Below are 21,498 nucleotides of genomic sequence, written 5' to 3'. Positions count from 1 at the left end.
CCACCTCAATGACAATTTGTCGAGTGAAATATTTCACTATTTCTGTGGTATGGCTAGCAAAAACAAACGTGGCAGAGCCATTCTGGAGGAATTGAATAACATCAAGTTATTTAAAGGCTTGGATAAGGTTTCTTGTTAAAACTTTGGAATATGATTCATTCAGATTGGGGATTTGGATAGGGACCATCATAATAAATTCAAGACTCTCATGAAGTCCCCTGACTTCAGTCAAGTCTACCTTTCTCTATATTGGGGCGACGAACGTCTACAGTTTGCTTATGTCTCCCTAAGAAGCCGAGACGAAAAGGTCTTGAAGATAGATAAGAGTGTTGTCGTTGATGAATATGTGTTTTTAAGACGTTGTGTTAGGTGTAGTGGTTAGTGGACTGAGATCCCTGTGAACATTGATAGCTCTATACTCTCATTGATCATTTACTTCTGTTATAAGGTATGGGATTTCCATAAGATATATGGTTCCCGCTGGATCAAGGAGGGACTTGTAGTTGTGGATCATTTCAGAGGTTGGATCACAGAATTCCTCAAGAATAACATAGACATGCTCTCCGAATTGTACGAGGTTGGTTTCTTTGTTCTTGTCATGTTCCGTCTATTTCTTGTTCTTCATATTATATGCAACATAGCACGAATTTTATTTGGTATGCTTTTGGATGACCCATGATTCTAGTGATTGTTTTATGATATGTCACTTAATTAGTTAATCTGAATCCACCTAGGTTTTGAACTCGATTTATGGAAAGTTCTGAATTTTATCCATTGTAGCGTGTGTATCGTGATGTATGTGGTTCTCATTGTTAGATTGACCATCTGCTTCATTCTTGTCTTCGAGAGGAGCAAATTTCCTTTGCTAGTTAGTGTACATGCTCCAAAAGTTTTCTACTCTTTTGATATCCTCCATGTTAATTTGCAAATCAACTCAATGCTGTGACTGTGGTTGTTTAGGCTGCTGACTTTCTTGAAACCCCAAGCCTGTTGCTACTTATATTACAACTGAGGAGGTGACAGATCTGGTGATGAGGTTCCTTGACAAGGCATCGGTGTTGATTGGGAAACTATCATTTTTACGAATGCTTTCATCCCTTTTCATTAAATTCATAAAGTAAGGTTGGCCATTAAATAGGAAATTCGTTTGCTGTTGTTAATCAAAGGACTACTTGATTTGCTCGTTCACCATTTTTATGTTTACTTTCTTGGTGAACTTCAGTTTGTTTTCTATTTAAAGGTTTGTAGCAGCAATTGATGATGAATTCATTCATTGGGATATTGCTCTATCGATCCCATCTAGTGGAATTTAGATCCTCTAAATTTTGGATTTTCACTTGAGAGAGTAAAGTGTGATCTCTCACCATTGAATGGTTTCTTTCTCATATTTCTTTTGGTTCTACCTATGAAATAAATAGCGAGAGATCACATTTTACCGTCTAAAGTAAAATCCAAAATTTAGAAGATCCAAATCCCACCTAATGGGATAAGATTTTATTGTTGTTGTATGGAGCTATTGGTTATTTCTTTTCTGATTATAATGTTCTCTTTCAAAAATGAAATGCTGTTGCTCACCTGGTTTGAACTTGATAGGTGTCCACTCCCTCTAAAGATGTAAATGGTAGGTGCTTTCCTTTCCATAATCATTCAAAGTGTCATCAATGTTTGTGAGATGTATGGTGATCGTATTTAGCAAAGGTGAATGCTAAAACATAGGAGATCAATACGTTTAGTATTAAAAAGAAAGGGAATTAGCTAGTATTTGTTAAAGAATAAATTACCATATGTACCCATAAAAGATACAGACGCTGACAAATGCACTTATGTAGAAAAGAAACGACACTTGTAACCACGGAAGATGCCTTATGTATAACAAAAGTATCCAAACTCTAAAAAATTATTCAAAAATCACAAATTGTCCTTCTCTCCACCACTGCTACCATCATCCCCAAATTATTCATGGTGTGCTGTTGTACCTTACCCTCCCCCACCACCACTGCCACCGTTACCACCACCACCACCACCATGGCCAAATATGAAGAAAGTTATCATGTTTCCTAAGGTCTTGCTTGGAACAGGAGGATCCATCCTCTTGTGGAGATTCACCGCAACTGTGCTTAACAACGAGGAGTTAGGACATAACCCTAGTGCAAAAGCCGTACACTTGCAAATTAGTGCTGCCACTGCTTCAAATCTTGTCTGATGAATTGGTGCAATCGTGGCTTTGAGGGCTTCGATTTTGGAAGCTTCGAACACGAACCTCTTGTAGACCAATTTCGGGAGACCAAAGTAGGGTTTCTCTTGGTAAACCGATCGGTCTCCTTGAGAAAAAAACGAACATTCTAGTGTCCAGTAAGGACGGAGAGGGTAATGGGTGGTTCTGATCTTGGTGGTGGTTGGTGATGGCATCCCAGTCATTGACGAAGTTGATGAGAGTGAAAATGTCGCCAAGCTTGTGAGAGGCGCAGAGTGTAATTTCAATTCCTTCGCAATGGAAGCAGTTGATTTGAATGGCCATGATGGGAGCATGCTCTGAATTGTTCATATTGGTTCTGGCCAAATTGTGTGAAAATAGAGGAAACAGATTAACTTGGATTAGGTTGTTAAGAAAGTGCTTGTTGCTGCCCACCATTGCTACTGTTGTTTTGTCTCTCTCGTTCTTCATCATCTTCTTCTCCTTCTTTCGCTGCACTACACTCCTCTACTACTGTTAGGAATTCAAGGTTTCTATTGTTGTCTTTTCAAAGGAGTACCCCACCTCCACTTAGTGTTTGGAGGAAATGACGGCTAGTGTTGATGCAAAATTGAGAACTATGAGAGTTGTGAATATAATTTCATACACGCTTGTTTGAATATGAACTTTGAGAATTTTTGAACCAGCATTTGATTTTCTTCCAAGTTTTATGATTACTTTTGGTTAAGTTGTGCACCTAACTATCTTTCTAAAATACTTGAGGAAGTATTTTAGCTCTTAGCCAAATCTGTGTTCATTTTGTTTTCAAACTCTACATAATCTACTTCAACATAAAATTGTATTAAAGTAAAGCCACGTTTATGCTTTTGTTACTCTCTCGAAGGATGTTGTTGCTTAACTTTTCTTTTAGACCGTGAAGTGATTTTTTCGCAAGTTTTCGATTCTTTTATGAACAATGTATTCGGAAGTATTTTTAATCATGCTCTTGAGTTCTGTGAGCTTTGTCTTGGGTTTGAGATATTCCTTTTTGTAACAAGCGAAGCGTTAGTCTTTTTAGAATGCAGTTCGTGAACGTAAAAAGGTGGAGCGGTAAGTGTACAACGTTATGAGGAGTTGTGGGGGTTTTATTCCTTGTGAAAGAGTTTGCGGGGGTTAGACTTGTGACCAGGTATGGAGTTGTAAAGTGACTGATGAAGTTGGGAAGTTGAAGCTCTGAAGTGGGTACGCGATCTGTGAGCGAACGTTATGTCCGCTGTTTAAATACCAGCATGCTTTGTAGCCTTTTACCACATTAACTACCGCTTTGCTTTGTGAATGCCTATCTTGATTTGCACCCTATTTTGTTCCTTCAAATTTTTGTAGAGACTTGAAACTATATAACCTTTTTGCATCGAGCCTATCTTGTATCTTCTGCCTTACACCATACTTTACAAATATATTTAATTCTTATGGTAGTTCCGTATTTGAATACTTATATATATATTGCCAAGGTTCATTACTCTTCTAAAAAGTATTTAAGAGTAAAGTACTAAGACTATGTATTATCTTATGTATTACTTTAATTTTTGAGGATGAAAATTTTTATAAGTGGAGTAGGATGTCAGACCCCGAATTTTCAGAAACTAAATATTGTTATTTAATGATTTATTTTATTTACTCGAGAATATAATTTCCAGGAATTTATATATTAATTGAGTATTTTCTTATTATTGATTTAAAACTTTAGTGATTGAAAAATAATGAGAGTTTTATCTGCTTTAGTTTGAATAATTAGATTTTGAATTTTATTTTATGATTTAAAGGAAATTAATTTAATTATCTCCAGTTATTGAGTTAGAGTATCTATTTGAAAATAAATTTGTAAATTAATGATTAAATAGTATTTTTATAGATATTATTGTTGGATTAAAAATTTGGTTTTCAATTACCCTATTACCCTAATTTTACTAAAATTACTATATTACCCCTAACCCTTATTTTGCTATACCCATCCCCCTTCCAATCTAACATTCCTCCACGCTGCGCAGCCCCAACCCCCCATCTTCACTATCTTCGCTACGCAGCCCTAGCCTCTTCTTCACCCTCTTCCCTGTGCAGCACACACCCACGGATTGTGGAAGGAAAGCTTGGCACCGTCGAACAGAGAAGGAAGGGAGAGGGAAGAGTTGCTCGCACCGTCACCACGCTGCTGCTGCGACCTAACCGCGTTGCCGCTGACCCGTGAAGCTACCGCCAGAACCGCGCGAGGAGCGTCATCGTCCTGTGGAGCCGTGTCGTCGCCATTCAGCCCACTGTCGGAGCAGAGACGTGCGAGGGAGGAAGACACCGCCAGGAGCTTCGCGCTGCTGCCACTGTCTGTGCCGTCTTCGTCATCGCCGACCCCTTTCGCCGCCGTCGTCATTGACGAGCCCAGCCGCTGCCATCACATCTCCATTGCCCTTGAGGATGGTCAGCCGCCAATCTGGTCTGAGGGAGAGGGAATGCCTCTGCTGCCAGCTTTGGGGTGTCATTCAAGCCGCTGCCCAGCCACCGTCAAGCATAGTCTGCCGTCAGAAAAGGGTTCAAGCCTCTGCTAATGGAGCTAGCCGGGACTATTCCAAGGTTTTGCCGCTCATTCCGATCCTGCTCTATTTTGGTTAATGCCGTTGTCATTATTCTGGCTACTTCTGCCGTCGCCGGAAAAACACTGCCGTCGAAAACAGCCGCGGAGTCCTCTGTGTTAGTAAGCTCTAACCTTGCTTCAGCTTCTTTATCTGTTAAGTTTTCCATTACCATGAGAGTTGTTGCTAAGGCTGGTTGTGCTAGGAGTTTATCGCGTGTTGTCGTCGTTCTGGTCACCGGCTGTGGCGTTGGTGTTGTCGGAACCGCCACTGGTGCTGCCGTTACTTGGTTCCCTCGAGTATGGTAAGCATTTTTGTTTTGAAGAGTCCTTTAATCGCTGCTCTGTTATCATACGCTGAAGTTTTACGGCGTTAATTGCTATAAGATTGAGTTTTGGTTGTTGTATGTCGCGATTAGAGTTGCTATGGTTACTGCGAAAGTGGCTTGGAGCTGAGGTTGCGGTTGTCGGTGATTTCGGGTTGAGATAGAAGGTTCCTGTGACGCGTTTGGGTTATGGTTTTGCGTATTGAGGTAGGGGCTTTTCTAAAGAGCTATTTTATATTTGGAATTGTTATAAATGGATACTGGTGTGAGAATTATATACTTTTAGTGATTGTACCAGGCTTATGTATTGTTTGGGTACTTGATGAGCGGATAATTTATACGCTTTTTGGCATTGTTTTTAGTATGTTTTTAGTAGAATCTAGTTACTTTTAGGGATGCTTTCATTAGTTTTTATGTTAAATTCACATTTCTAGACTTTACTATGAGTTTGTGTGTTTTTCTGTGATTTCAGGTATTTTCTGGCTGAAATTAAGGGACTTGAGCAAAAATCAGATTCAGAGGTTGAAGAAGGACTGCTGATGCTGTTGGATTCTGACCTCCTTGCACTCAAAGTGGATTTTCTGGAGCTACAGAACTCAAAATGGCGCGCTTCCAATTGCGTTGGAAAGTGGACATCCAGGGCTTTCCAGCAATATATAATAGTCTATACTTTGGCCGAGTTTAGATGACGTAAAATGGCGTTGAACGCCAGTTCTACGCTGCTGTCTGGAGTTAAACGCCAGAAATACGTCACAAACCAGAGTTGAACGCCAGAAATACGTTACAACCTGGCGTTCAACTCCAGAAAGAGCCTCTGCACGTGTAACATTCAAGCTCATCCCAAGCACACACCAAGTGGGCTCCGGAAGTGGATTTATGCATCAATTACTTACTTCTGTAAACCCTAGTAGCTAGTTTAGTATAAATAGGACCTTTTACTATTGTATTAGACATCTTATGATCTTTTGAACCATCTTTTGATCATAGTGATCACGTTTTGGGGGCTAGCCATTCGACCATGCCTGGACCTTTCACTTATGTATTTTTAACGGTAGAGTTTCTACACTCCATAGATTAAGGTGTGGAGCTCTGCTGTTCCTCAAAGATTAATGCAAAGTACTACTGTTTTTCTATTCAACTCAACTTATTCCGCTTCTAAGATATTCATTCGCACTTCAACATGAATGTGATGAACGTGACAATCATCATCATTCCCTATGAACGCATGCCTGACAACCACTTCCATTTTACCTTCGATTGAATGATTATCTCTTGGATCTCTTAATCAGAATCTTCGTGGTATAAGCTAGATTGATAGCGGCCTTCATGAGAATCCGGAAAGTCTAAACCTTATCTGTGGTATTTCGAGTAGGATTCTGGGATTGAATGACTGTGACGAACTTCAAACTCGCGAGTGCTGGGCGTAGTGACAGACGCAAAAGGAGGGTGAATCCTATTCCAGTATGATCGAGAACCTCAGATGATTAGCCGTGCTGTGACAGAGCATTTGGACCATTTTCACAAGAGGATGGGATGCAGCCATTGACAACGGTGATGCCTCCAGACGATTAGCCATGTAGTGACAGCGCATCGGACCATTTTCCAGAGAGGATCAAAAGTAGCCATTGCCAATGGTGATGTCCTTGCATAAAGCCAGCCATAGAAAGGAGTAAGACTGATTGGATGAAGACAGCAGAAAAGCAGAGGTTCAGAGGAACGAAGGCATCTCTATACGTTTATCTGAAATTCTCACCAATGATATACATAAGTATTTCTATCCCTATTTTATTATGTATTTTCGAAAACTCCATAACTATTTTATATCCGCCTGACTGAGATTTACAAGGTGACCATAGCTTGCTTCAAACCGACAATCTCCATGGGATCGACCCTTACTCACGTAAGGTTTATTACTTGGACGACCCAGTGCACTTGCTGGTTAATTGTATCGAAGTTGTGAATGAAAAACAATTTATTAAGACGTGCGTACAGAGTTTTTGGCGCCGTTGCCTGAGATCACAATTTCGTGCACCAGTACTTTGGATGAATATGATTATATGTTTTGATTAGATTATTGTTTGGTTTTGATAAATCAATTGTTGCTGAACTGTTTCTTTAAAGTTTTGGAATTGAGTTTAATCGGTTGATAATGATTTGATTTTTGAAACGGTTTTCTTGAGATATGAAAATGACATAACTGTTGGATTTAGCTTGCTTTTGAACTGGTTTTGGATTTTGGACCGTTGAAAAGGATTGTGGATTTGTTTGGTTGGGACCCGAAAAGGGTGGCAGAGTCCAAGATTTAAGGGAGGTGCTGCCGAAATTTCTAAAGAATCTGAGTCTTTGTTTGAAATGTTATTTGAAGAATTATGGATTTAAGGCCTTTACTATCTTACTTGGGGAATTGTTAATTTGAGACTTTTATTATCTTTACCTGAAGTAATTGCGGAAGTGCTGAAATTATGTTTCGAAAAGAATTATTGAAAAGAGAATTATGACTTAGCCTTGTTTCCTACAGAAAAATATTATGTTTTTGGGTGCAAGTCATTAGAAAGAGGTTTATGCTGAGGGCTGTTTTAAAGATAAAAAGAGTTTATGTTCTTCTTTAATTTGATTAAAAGGTTTTACTCGAAGGAGTTTCAATGACTTTGAAACAACTTGAAAGTTTATTGATAAGTCTAATTTTTACAATGTTTTAGGAAAAAGTTTAAAGCACTCTTTGAATTCTTAGTTTTCAAGACTAAACAATCTTTGAGCAGTTTGAAACACTTTAGATTTAATCATGGAAATGGAATTGGTTTTGGTTAAGTAAAAGAAATGGTCTTAAAAATGTGTTCAGAGTAATTGACTACATGACTCGGTTTGACTTAGATTCTACTTCTATTATTCAAATAAGGAATCCAAAGTTTTAAAGATTTTAAACGAATTTGATGAAATGAATTATGTTATTCTCCCCTAAAGACTTGAGACTCTGTCGAGGAACTTTTGTTATAAAATCCCATTGTTGGATGGATGATTTTGAATATTTTGAAAGAGATCTTTAATTTGTCATGGTTTTGGAAGTTTTGGAAAGAGGATGCCGAGGGTGGCTTTGTTTTAAAAAGGGAACCTACTTTGAGTAAAGGTGGCTTATGAGTCTGAGATGATTTGAGGAATGTGAACTTTAAAGTCAAGGCTGAAAAGAATTGATTTTTGATTTCAAAGTGAAGTGAATTGAGAAAAAGTGATTTATGGCTTGAATAATGATTTTATGGATTTGATGATGTTGGATGGTGGAAGTGCTATTTTGTTATGAGCTGGAATGGCTGTGTATGATAATGAATTATGGCTGATTGTGGAATATGTTATGAGCCGGATGGCTGACTATGAATCATGAATTTAAGTCGGATGGCTGAGATGAATGTTGATTTATGGCTGAGAATAAATGCATACATGCTGAGTTACTGATATTGTGATTGTTGCACTTCCAATTATCTGAGATACGAGTTTCCCTGGGTAGAAGCAGTGGCTAGCCACCACGTGATCCAGGTTGAGACTCGATACTCTGCTGACCCTATGTCGTAAGTGTGGCCAGACACTGTGAAAGTTCTAGATGAGCTCGCCCCCGTGAATATACACCAGTGAGGGTGTTGGATGTGAATTATGATTATGATTGTGAGCAACTCGAGTTGGGGATGCACGACAGAGGGACAGTCCAATGGTTAGCTACCAGGACTTGTCGGGTTGGCTTTATAACCGACAGATGATATCATCAGCCACTAGGACAGGCATTCATCATATGCATCTATGTGATATTGTGTGGGTGTGCATATTGTACTTGGTTTGCCTTTGTGATTACTTGTGATTAACTGCTAATTGTTCTACTTGCAGTAACTGTTTGTTTGTGCTTGAACTTTCCTATTTGTGTTTGCGACTGAGACTCTGTTGGACTATGGTGATTGGTTGTTGTTTGGGTTGTTTGGGCCTAGAGGCGTGGTTGATCATGAGGTGGGCCAAAAGCCATGTCTGGTTGATGTTTCTGGTTTGGAAAAGTATGAAGAACTATTCTGGTTCAGCATAGATAAACCTTTTGAAAGGCTTTTGAATTTTTAAGAAATGAACCGTTTCCTCTTTCAGAAAAGATTTCAGATACTTTTTATAGTAGACCTTTGTTTTTTGAAAAAATACATAAAGCGGTTATTAATCACTGTAACGATTTTATCTTGCGTATCCTATTATAGTAATTCTGCAACCTATAGTGAGAACCCTTTCGTGGATGATGTTCTCACTCCCCTACAGGTCTTTTCTTTTTCAGGTTACAGACGATGAAGTTCGAAAGAGCTTAATTCTTTTCTGTTAGACGATATTTCTGTATTGTTTTAGTATTTATATTTCCCTCACCTTTAGCTTTGCAAGTTTTGTAAGAGGGATAGGATTTTGATATGAGATATTTGTAAATTAATATGTATGTATACGTATATGTATATATATATATATATATATATATATATATATATATATATGAAATTTTTGTGAGTATTGTAATTTATATTGTAAGTATGAATGTATGTTTATTAAAGATTCTGTTAAAGTTTTAAACAGGCTCATATTTTAGTATTTAAATATTACAAGAATCGTCGTAATACCCGAGCTATTAGAGTGTCGTGGCCGGAAGCGTGACATTTTGATAGTTAGAGTGTTACATCATGGTATCAGAGCGGTCTTTTCTATAGAGCCTGATGAATGGACCGACTATGCTTCAATTGCATACTCTGAGCGTTTGTCATGTAATAGGTCTTGTTCAGATAACAAGAATTAGAGATTTATGCACAAGACGGTCTATTGATTAATGCCATTAGCTTTGCATTGCATAATTCCTGATATTAAGTTTGGCCGGCTTAATACTAGTGAATTATGTATGTGAAAGTACTAATGGATTATCATAGATGATATACGAGTTTTTGGGTAAAGTGAATCGCGGGTTTTGGGAACTTTAGAAACTATTTCTCGAGGTTATTCAGTTATGTGTCTTGAATTCTGTTCAAGTCACTTGTTCTTTCATAGCCTAACTTGAAGTTCTTATTTGCTAATCCTTTTGAAAAGTAGTTTGATTTTTTCAACCCTATTCCTCTATTCATATGCATCCTTGTTTGATCCTAATTGCATATGCCTGTTTGAAATCCTTAATGTATCTGTCTTTCTCTGTTTAAACCCTTCTTCTGGATTCATGTATTTTTCTATATGATTTTGATCTTATTTTGATGCCGCATGCTTTTTTTAAGTTCTTATTCCGGGTCTCTTTTTGAAGAAATTATGATTCATAATTTTCTCTTATTCGGCTATATTTATAATCAATTTTTGAATTTTTATAAAGTCACTTTTGGTTCAATATACACTCATCTACATAAAACTTTGAAAATTTCTTATGCAATTTAAAAAACTATTTATTTCTAGTACCTCACCTGATCTTCTACTCGTTTAAAGAATTATACTTACTCTAAATACAATTTGATTTTTCAAATAACCTTACTACAGTTCCTATGCATATCTTTATTTGATTATGTGCTTAGGTATTTTTCAAAATTTTAGAAAGAAAGGATTTTCGTCTTTATTCCGGTTGATCTTCGTTTGACAATTTTCGCCTAATTCATTTTTAATCGAATTTAATTTAGCATGATACATTTGCTTATGCAATTGTTGTTCTTTTGAAAATATTGGGCTCATATCTTTCCTTTCTAGCATGGACTAATTCCTTAAGTCTTTGTTTCTATGGATGTCATACTTGACTTTGTTTTTAACTAATTTTTTACATCTTGTGAACATTACCATTGATCTTGGTATCCCCTCTCTTGTGAATATCCTTCTTATGTGAGTCAGCTTGATTCATTTTAAATTAGTGCATCGTTTATCCTCTCATTGTCTCTATCAGAGTTCTTAGTCAAAGATTTATTCTTGAGAAATTACTAGCGATTGAGTTGTCTTTTCCTATGACTTTTGGTATTCTTTTGGAACAGTTGAAAGTTTGTTTGATGTCTCATGCCTAGTGGACCTTGTTTGAACTCCCTTGATTTAAGATCCTTTCTTGTATGGCTTGACTCCTTTTTAACTACATCCTAAACTTCTTGAATGTCCTTCTGAGATGGTGATTTCAAGTATACTTTTGGAGTCTTGTTTTGAACTTTTTAAAGAAGTTTTGAATTCTCTTTGAAGAAAATTCCAAACTAAATTTTTCTGTTGCTTGATTGTAATTGAAACCATCCTTCAATTTTTGACAAAGTTGTTTTGAAGTTGGCATGCACCATTTTAAATGAAGTTTTAGAAAGTTTCCATATTTATCGGAAGTCTGTCTGTTTGCAACGCACCACTTATGTCCTTTACTAACTTATAAACAAATTTTTACCTCGAATTTTCTTTTCTAAATAGAGTTTAATTTCTTCTTCCGTCTTTTCAATAATTTCATACACGCTTGTTTGAATATGAACTTTGAGAATTTTTGAACTAGCATTTGATTTTCTTCCCAGTTTTATGATTACTTTTGGTTAAGTTGTGCACCTAACTATCTTTCTAAAATACTTGAGGAAGTATTTTAGCTCTTGGCCAAACCTGTGTTCATTTGTTTTAAAACTCTACGTAATCTACTTCAACATAAAATTGTATTAAAGTAAAGCCACGTTTATGCTTTTGTTACTCTCTCGAAGGATGTTGTTGCTTAACTTTTCTTTTAGACCGTGAAGTGATTTTTCCGCAAGTTTTCAATTCTTTTATGAACAATGTATTCGGAAGTATTTTTAATTGTGCTCTTGAGTTCTGTGAGCTTTGTCTTGGGTTTGAGATATTCCTTTTTGTAAACCCTATACTTCTTGGCTCAACTTGATTTTTGTTCAAACTACTACACTACCTTCTCTTTTATCGTTCTTATCATACTTCTTTGATTCGGGGTTATTTTGAGATTTTTAAAGTGTATTTTCTTCCCAGCACTCTTCATTTCTTGTACACCCTTGATTGCTTGTGATCCAACAATCCTTTCAAGTTCTTGCGAGTTTAGTCCTTATCGCTTGTCCTTCTCTAAGGTTTAGTACTCTTCTGAATACACTCGAGGATTGCCTTAGAGTCACGCATGACCGTTAGGCGTAACAAGTGAAGCGGTAGTCTCTTTAGAATGCAGTTCGTGAACTTGAAAAGGTGGAGTGGTAAGTATACAACGTTATGAGGAGTTGTGGGGGTTTTATTCCTTGTGAAAGAGTTTGCGGTGTTACACTTGTGACCAGGTATGGAGTTGTAAAGTGACTGATGAAATTGGGAAGTTGAAGCTCTGAAGCGGGTACGAGATCTGTGAGCGAACGTTATGTCCGCTGTTTAAATACCAGCATGCTTTGTAGCCTTTTACCACATTAACTACCACTTTGCTTTGTGAATGCCTATCTTGATTTGCACCCTATTTTGTCCCTTCAAATTTTTGTAGAGACTTGAAACTATATAACCTTTTTGCATCGAGCCTATCTTGTATCTTCTGACTTACACCATACTTTACAAATATCTTTAATTCTTATGGTAGTTCGGTATTTGAATACTTATATATATATATATATATATATATATATATATATACACCAAGGTTCATTACTCTTCTAAAAAGTATTTAAGAGTAAAGTACTAAGACTATGTATTATCTTATGTATTACTTTAATTTTAAGGACGAAAATTTTTATAAGTGTGGTAGGATGTAAGACCCCGAATTTTCAAAAACTAAATATTGTTATTTAATGATTTATTTTATTTACTCGAGAATATAATTTTCAGAAATTTATATATTAATTGAGTATTTCTTATTATTGATTTAAAACTTTAGTGATTGAAAAATAATGAGAGTTTTATCCGCTTTAGTTTGAATAATTAGATTTTAAATTTTATTTTATGATTTAAAGGAAATTAATTTAATTATCTCCAGTTATTGAGTTAGAGTATCTATTTGAAAATAAATTTGTAAATTAATGATTAAATGGTATTTTTATAGATATAATTTGTTGGATTAAAAATTTGGTTTTCCATATTACCCTAATTTTGCCATACCCATCCCCCTTTGAATCTTCCAACACGCTGCGCAGCCCCAACCCCCCCCCCTCTTCACTATCTTCACTGCGCAGCCCTAGCCTCTTCTTCACCCTCTTTCCTGCGCAGCACACACCCACGGATATTGGAAGGAAAGCTTGGCACCGTCGAACAGAGACGGAAGGGAGAGGGAAGAGTTGCTCGCGCCGTCACCACGCTGCTGCTGCGACCTAACCGCATCGCCGCTGACCCGTGAAGTTGCTGCCAAAACCATGCGAGGAGCGTTGGCATCCTGTGGAGTCATGTCGTCGCCGTTTAGCCCACTTCCGGAGCAGAGACGCGCAAGGGAGGAAGATGCCGCCAGGAGCTTCACGCCGCTGCCGCTGTCTGTGCCGTCTTTGTCGTCGCCAACCCCTTTTGTAGCCGCCGTCGTTAACGAGCCCAGCCGCTGCCGTCACATCTCCATTGCCGTTGAGGATGATCAGCCGCCGATCTGGTCTGAGGGAGAGGGAACGTCTCTACTGCCAGCTTTGGGGTGTCGTTCAAGCCGCTGCATAGCCACTGTTAAGCTAAGTCCGCCGTCAGAAAAGGGTTCAAGCCGCCGCTAATGGAGCTAGCCGGGACTGTTCCAGGGTTTTGCCACTCATTCCGATCATGCTCTGTTTTGGTTAATGCCGTTGTCGTTGTTCTTGCTACTTCTGCTGTCGCCGGAAAAACACTGCCGCCGCCTCTGTCGCCGAAAACAGCCGCTGAGTCCTCTATGTTAGTAAGCTCTAACCCTGCTTCAGCTTCTTTATCTGTTAAGTTTTCCATTGCCATGAGAGTTGTTGCTAAGGCTGGTTGTGCTAGGAGTTTATCGCGTGTTGCCGTCGTTCTGGTTACCGGCTGTGGCGTTGGTGTTGCCGGAACCGCCACTGGTGCTGCCGCTTCTTGGTTTCCTCGAGTACGGTAACCGTTTTTGGTTTGAAGAGACCTTTAATCGCTGCTCTGTTATCATATGCTGAAGTTTTGTGGCGTTAATTACTATAAGAAATAGTTTTAGTTGTTGTATGTCACAATTAGAGTTGCTGTGGTTACTGCAAAAGTGGCTTGGAGCTGAGGTTGCGGTTGTCGGTGATTTCGGGTTGAGAGAGAAGGTTCCTATGACGCGTTTGGGTTATGGTTTTGCGTATTAAGGTAGGGGCATTTCTAAGGAGCTATTTTATATCTAGAATTGTTATAAATCTGGTGTGAGAATCATATACTTTTAGTGATTGTACCAGTCTTATGTATTGTTTGGCTACTTTGGATGAATACGATTATATGTTTTGACTAGATTATTGTTTGGTTTTGATTAATAAATTGTTGCTGAACTGTTTCTTTTAAGTTTTGGAAATAAGTTTAATCGGTTGATAATGATTTAATTTTTGAAACGGTTTTCTTGAGATATGAAAATGAGATAACTATTGGATTTAGCTTGCTTTTAAACTGGTTTTGGATTTTGGACCGTTGAAAAAGATTGTGGATTGATTTGGTTGGGACCCGAAAAGGGTGGCAGAGTCCAAGTTTTAGGGGAGATGCTGCCGAAATTTCTAGAGAATCCGAGTCTTTGTTTGAAATGTTATTTGAAGAATTATGGATTTAAGGCCTTTACTATATTACTTGGGGAATTGTTAATTTGAGACTTTTATTATCTTTACCTGAAGTAATTGCGGAAGTGCTGAAATTATGTTTTAAAAAGAATTATTGAAAAGAGAATTATGACTTAGCCTTGTTTCCTACAAAAAAATATTATGGTTTTGGGTGGAAGTCATTAGGAAGAGGTTTATACTTGAGGGTTGTTTTAAAGATAAAAAGGGTTTATGTTCTTCTTTAATTTGATTAAAAGGTTTTACTCGAAGGAGTTTCAATGACTTTGAAACAACTTGAAAGTTTATTGATAAGTCTAATTTTTCCAATGTTTTAGGGAAAAGTTTAAAGCACTGTTTAAATTTTGAGTTTTCAAGACTAAACAATCTTTGAGAAATTTGAAACACTTTAGATTTAATCATGGAATTGGAATTGGTTTTGGTTAAGTAAAAGAAATGGTCTTAAAAATGTGTTCAGAGTAATTGACTACATGATTCGGTTTGACTTAGATCCTATTTATATTACTCAAATCAGGAATCCAAAGTTTTAAAGATTTTAAACGAATTTGATGAAATGAATTATGTTATTCTCCCCTAAAGACTTGAGACTTTGCTGAGGAACTTTTGTTATAAAATTCCGTTGTTGGATGGATGATTTTGAATATTTCGAAAGAGATCTTTAATTTGTCATGATTTTGGAAGTTTTGGAAAGAGGATGCCGAGGGTGGCTTTGTTTTAAAAAGGGAACCTACTTTGAGTAAAGGTGGCTTATGAGTCTGAGATGATTTGAGGAATGTGAACTTTAAAGTCAAGGCTGAAAAGAATTGATTTTTGATTTCAAAGTGAAGTGAATTGAGAAAAAGTGATTTATGGCTTGAATGATGATTTTATGGATTTGATGATGTTGGATGGTGGAAGTGCTATTTTGTTATGAGCTGGAATGGCTGTGTATGATAATGAATTATGGCTGATTGTGGAATATGTTATGAGCTGGATGGCTGACTATGAATCATGAATTTAAGTCGGATGGCTGAGATGAATGTTGATTTATGGCTAAGAATAAATGCATACATGCTGAGTTACTGATATTGTGATTGTTGCACTTCCAATTATCTGAGATACGAGTTTTCCTGGGTAGAAGCAGTGGCTAGCCACCACGTGCTCCAGGTTGAGACTCGATACTCTGCTGACCCTATGTCGTAAGTGTGGCCAGACACTGTGAAAGTTCTGGATGAGCTCGCCCCCGTGAATATACACCAGTGAGGGTGTTGGATGTGAATTATGATTATGATTGTGAACAACTCGAGTTGGGGATGCACGACAGAGGGACAGTCCAATGGTTAGCTACCAGGACTTGTCGGGTTGGCTTTATAACCGACAGATGATATCATCAGCCACTAGGACAGGCATTCATCATATGCATCTATATGATATTGTGTGGGTGTGCATATTGTACTTGGTTTGCCTTTGTGATCACTTGTGATTAACTGCTAATTGTTCTACTTGCAGTAACTGTTTGTTTGTGCTTGAACTTTCCTATTTGTGTTTGCGACTGGGACTCTGTTGGACTATGGTGATTGGTTGTTGTTTGGGTTGTTTGGGCCTAGAGCCGTAGTTGATCATGAGGTGGGCCAAAAGCCATGTCTGGTTGATGTTTCTGGTTTGGAAAAGTATGAAGAACTATTCTGGTTCAGCATAGATAAACCTTTTGAAAGGCTTTTGAATTTTTAAGAAATGAACCGTTTCCTCTTTCAGAAAAGATTTCAAATACTTTTTATAGTAGACCTTTGTTTTTTGAAAAGATACATAAGGCGGTTATTAATCACTGTAACGATTTTATCTCGCGTATCCTATTATAGTAATTCTGCAACCCTATAGTGAGAACCCTTTCGAGAATGATGTTCTCACTCCCCTACAGGTCTTTTCTTTTTCAGGTTATAGACGATGAAGTTCAAAAGAGCTTAATTCTTTTCTGTTAGACGATATTTCTGTATTGTTTTAGTATTTATGTTTCTCTCGCCTTTAGCTTTGCAAGTTTTGTAAGAGGGATAGGATTTTGATATGAGATGTTTGTAAATTAATATGTATGTGTGTGTGTGTGTGTGTATATATATATATATATATATATATATGAAATTTCTGTGAGTATTGTAATTTATATTGTAAGTATGAATGTATGTTTATTAAAGATTTGGTTAAAGTTTTAAACATGCTCATATTTTAGTATTTAAATATTACAAGAGTCATCGTAATACCCGAGCTATCAAAGTGGCGCAGCCGGAAGCGTGACATTTTGATACTTAGGGTGTTACAGTGGAGGAAAGGGCAATTTGGGATTTTTAATAGTTTTTTAGAGTTTAAGTACTTCTATCATATAGAAGACATCTTTTATGGTTACAATTGTCGTTTTTTTATATAATTACATTTGTCAGCGTTTATATTTTTCATGGGTACATATAGTTATTTATTCATTTGTTAAAGTACTAAATATTTTTTACATCATTTAATGGCCATATATAATTCTTTCCAATACCAAAAAGATTTTCTACAAAGTTTATTCTTGCATTAGTAGAAAATCTTTTGATGTTAGTTTTATATATGGAAAAAATTTATAAAGTGAAGACAAATGATAAAGTAATAAAGTAAAGAATTAATTATTATTAAATTTTTTATTTTGATAATGCATAAATCTATTACTTTGATTTAAAGGTAACTATTTTTTTTTTCATGTTACTAACTTTTTTACTTTACAAGAATTTAATCTCTTTTATATACTTTTATAGATTTCTTACATAGTTGGTCAAACCATACAATAATACGCAAGAGATATATTGGGAGCAGGGACGCAGGTACATAGAAGTAAAGGGGGGCAATGCCCCACCCCAAATTTAGTTTTTATTTTAAAAGAAAAAAAAATTAGTCTAGTCCTTCCCTTTTTTTAGGAAAAATTACCATTTGTACCCATGAACTTTACGAACGCTGACAAAAATATCCATGGAAGAAGAAAAGTGACTTTGTACCCATGAAAGACTGGATCCGTCTGTCGATAGTACCTGAACGTCATTAAAACGTTAGCTCCGTTAAGTTAAAAGCCAACATGGCACGTTAACTGCTTACCTGACTTTTGATTTTTAATTTGAATTTTTTTAAGAACCTTATAGAAGAGAGAGAGAGAGAGAGAGAGAGAGAGAGAGAGAGAGAGAGAGAGAGAGAGAGAGAGAGAGAAACGTTAGAGGCACTTCGCGCCATTCCATCTTCTTCCCCACCACCCTTATGCATGCCCTAGCAGAGAGAGAGAGACGTGAACCACTTACTGAACCCGACGCCACCAACCAATCCGCCCAACCGCCTCCGTCTGCCCAAAACACCACCGGCGACCAGCATCGCCCAATCCTTCTTCCATTTTCTTCTCCATTTTCCTATTTCTTCTCTCCTTTTCGCGTAGTCACTCTGTCTCTGCGCGAACAGCCCCTGCTTCGCATCTTCCAGTCCGGCGAGGAACCAAGGGCGGCGAACTTTTGTGCCGATGCGACCGCCGCTCCTCCGCCTCGCCCAATTTCTTCGTCCTTCCCTCTCATCAGCGCAGGTTCAATTCCCTTTCCCTGCTTCCTTGTCTTTTTTCTCTTTATTTTTATTACTTTTTCATTCTATTTTAGTGATCTGGGTAGGTTAAGTTACATGATTTCTGTGTTTTGGAGTGAATATGTTTGCTGTGGCTGAATTTTCTGGGTTGTTTGATGCCAACATAGAACTAAATACGCTGTCTGAATTTATTGCACACCACATGCTCGATATATCGCCTGAATGAAGTTTTTTATTTAAACCTTATATCTGATCAGCATAGGACTTAAGTTTTGTTTTCATTAGGCATTTTAATTCACAAATATGCAGTTTTCTAAACTTCGTGATGATGATTGTGATTAAACTTTAGTTATGCGCTAGTTGAATGTCCTTGTTGAACACCAAGTTATCAATATGTTGTTGTCACTCAATGAAGAGATACCTACCTAACAAAATATAATTTAGTAAATTCTTCATATTTTACACAGTTGAAAATAATACCACCACCACCATAAGATAATTATAGTTTTCAGGAGACATTTTTCTGAAAACATTCACTATTTTACACGGGTTAGCAGCAAACATAGCCTATTACATATTCCTCACCAAACATCATAACATGTATATCTCAAATCATTATTCTATAAATCAATAATTGAAAGTTGAAACCCCATTTTCCATGTAATAAATAATGGAAAGGATTAAGGGATGTATTGGGCTTATGAATGCAGTTTAGCTAAAATTTCAAATAATGTATAACTAAAATTTTACTAATTCTCAATTATTCTAATAAATTTAAATCATATCTTTTTTATTGTGTAATAGATTTATAGAAACAATAGTCATTTAATTATTGAGTGAATCATATTTTATAATTTAATAATTAGAAAAGTCATAAACATTGTCCAAACTTTTTCTTGAATCAATTTTAGTGAAAATAGACAATTAACTTTCCCATGAACCATGATTTGTTCATTTAGTGGTAATAGACATACCTACATAATTAATAAGATTTACATGAATAATAATACTTTAAGAAACTAATTATCACGTTAATGTTTGAGCCGTAAGTCGTTGTTTATCAAAAGTTCATCTTCATTTCCTTTCTTTATCTTAAATATTTTTTATTTTAAATTTTTATCTATTGTATAACTAAAATATTTTTATCTATTTTATCTTAAATATTTTTATCTATTGCAGTTTAGCTTCTCTTATTGCTTGTCTCAAATAAAGTGCAACTGTTTTCTGAACTTTTTGATGATGATTGTGATTAAACTTTGGTTATGCGTTAGTTGAATGTCCTTGTTGAAATAGTAGGTGTATTGATATGGACTGTTCATTCTTTTTTTATTGACAGAAATAGCTACCACGACGCATATCACATTAATAATACACCATAGAGATAGACTTGAAAGGGGATCGAATGGCAAGTTGTGTTATGCAGAAGGTGAAATTACTGAGGTGGAGATAGTTAACATGGATACTCTAAATGGCTTCTTCATTAGTGACCTACTGAAAGACATTGGGTATCCAATCATCTTTGATTTCTACTGGCGACAGCCTGGAATGGAAATTGATGGTGGTTTGAGGCTTTTGCGACTTGACATGGATGTCGTTAAGATGTATGAAGCTGCTGTGGAGAATGGGCATAAGATTGAATTATACACAGAGCACCCAATTAGCCATACCACAACCTTCTGTTGTTAGACCTACATCACCAACTAACCAACCGCCTCCAAGAGTTACCAGACAAACAATGCATGGTGCAAGTCGAGAGACCACTACACGATTTATGCGATTCATGCCAACTCCACCATCCACAATTCAAACACCAGGCAGATGGTCAGTACCTGGGTTCCGTCCACCAACAGGAGCATCTTCAAGTGGCAACAACAACGGGGTTTTTAGTGGCAGCAGCAACTCCACACCCAACAAATAGGATTTTCTAGTGTGAATTTGTTTTTTGATGAAGTACTTACTGTAATGAGAGCTCTATGAACTCTTATATTATGGTTTTTTTGTAACTTATGCCTAGTAATTAAACAGCACAACTTGATGCTTTCATGTTCATGGTTTGTATTGGTTCTATTAGGAACATTTGATTTGCTACTGCTACATCAAACTCATACCCTTGTTTTGAGGCTTTTGTTGATAACTGCATATGAGTAAATTACTTCAAGGTTTATTATAGCTTATGGAATGAATATTTAGTTCCATTTCCAGGTTACAACTTTGCTATTTATTTTACAATACCATGTTTCTGGCTATATTAAGATAAATCACGACATTTATATTTCTTTTTTTGTCAAAATTGAGTTAACTCCAATCTAACAGATATCAAATACATTAACAATCATGGACATTAATGTCATAACACAACTTGACTTTTTCCATTACAAGTGAAGATAGTAACAGAGTTTCGAAGTTCATCATCATCGAGACCAACCAGCTTCTAAGTTCATCATCATTGAAACCAAAAAGCTGCACAAAAAGACTCCAGGACAACATACACCATAAGCACAGTTACATATTGATTAATTGGAGTAGATTCAGCCCTACACAAATCAGTAAACTCAAAAAAATAGTTATAATCCATGACCTAATAATTCTAATTTCACCCTGGAGCTTCCCTATCTTTAACAAGATCTTCACACTATTCTCTTGAATCCCTCTTCTTTGCCCAGTGAGATTGACCTCATGGTTACCACAGGAGCTATCTTGATTTTTTCTAACAAGGGCTCTTGCCAGTCCCTCCCATCCTCTGTCAATCTCATCCACCCATACAAAATACTTGCAATCCATCATCTGTAGTGTGAAAGAGAGGAATAAGGAATCATTCACAATAAGTTAATATGATCAGAAGCACAAAAACAAAAAGACTTACCTTCCATAGAGGACACCTTACGAACCATCTCCCAGGATTTGTTAAGGTTCCAGATTGTAGCAACACCACACCCTGTCCACAAAAGCATCTCCCAAACAAAGTCTTCTCTTCATCCCTCTTGGAAGATGAAGTCTCTTCTTCGCTGATGCTTCCATTCGAAGAACATTGGTTACCTCTGCTTCTCCTAGACATTCTAGGGTTTTGAAATTGAAATTGGGGAAACAGTTGAGGATAAATTAGGAAAATGAGTGATGTTATAACAGTATATTTATGCTTGGACACGTTAGACTGCTGATTCA

The 21,498-nt window shown here is 36.8% G+C and overlaps 1 protein-coding gene across 1 annotated transcript; it reads left to right on the top strand.

Annotated features, from left to right (window-relative positions):
* Positions 1-13,754: 13,754 nt before the first annotated feature.
* On the top strand, positions 13,755-14,322 carry LOC148579584 (uncharacterized). Its single transcript, XM_088501414.1, has 3 exons — positions 13,755-13,909; positions 14,000-14,090; positions 14,233-14,322. Exons 1-3 carry the CDS (start codon positions 13,755-13,757, stop codon positions 14,320-14,322), a joined length of 336 nt encoding a protein of 111 aa, XP_088357540.1.
* The last annotated feature ends 7,176 nt before the right edge of the window (positions 14,323-21,498 follow it).

This window comes from Arachis ipaensis, chromosome B10 (assembly GCF_059453495.1).
Source record: "Arachis ipaensis isolate K30076 ecotype BB chromosome B10, ASM5945349v1, whole genome shotgun sequence".
In the NCBI taxonomy this organism is placed as follows: Eukaryota; Viridiplantae; Streptophyta; class Magnoliopsida; order Fabales; family Fabaceae; genus Arachis; species Arachis ipaensis.
Note: the sequence above shows the minus strand (reverse complement) of the source record. Positions and strands in the feature narration are given on the sequence as shown.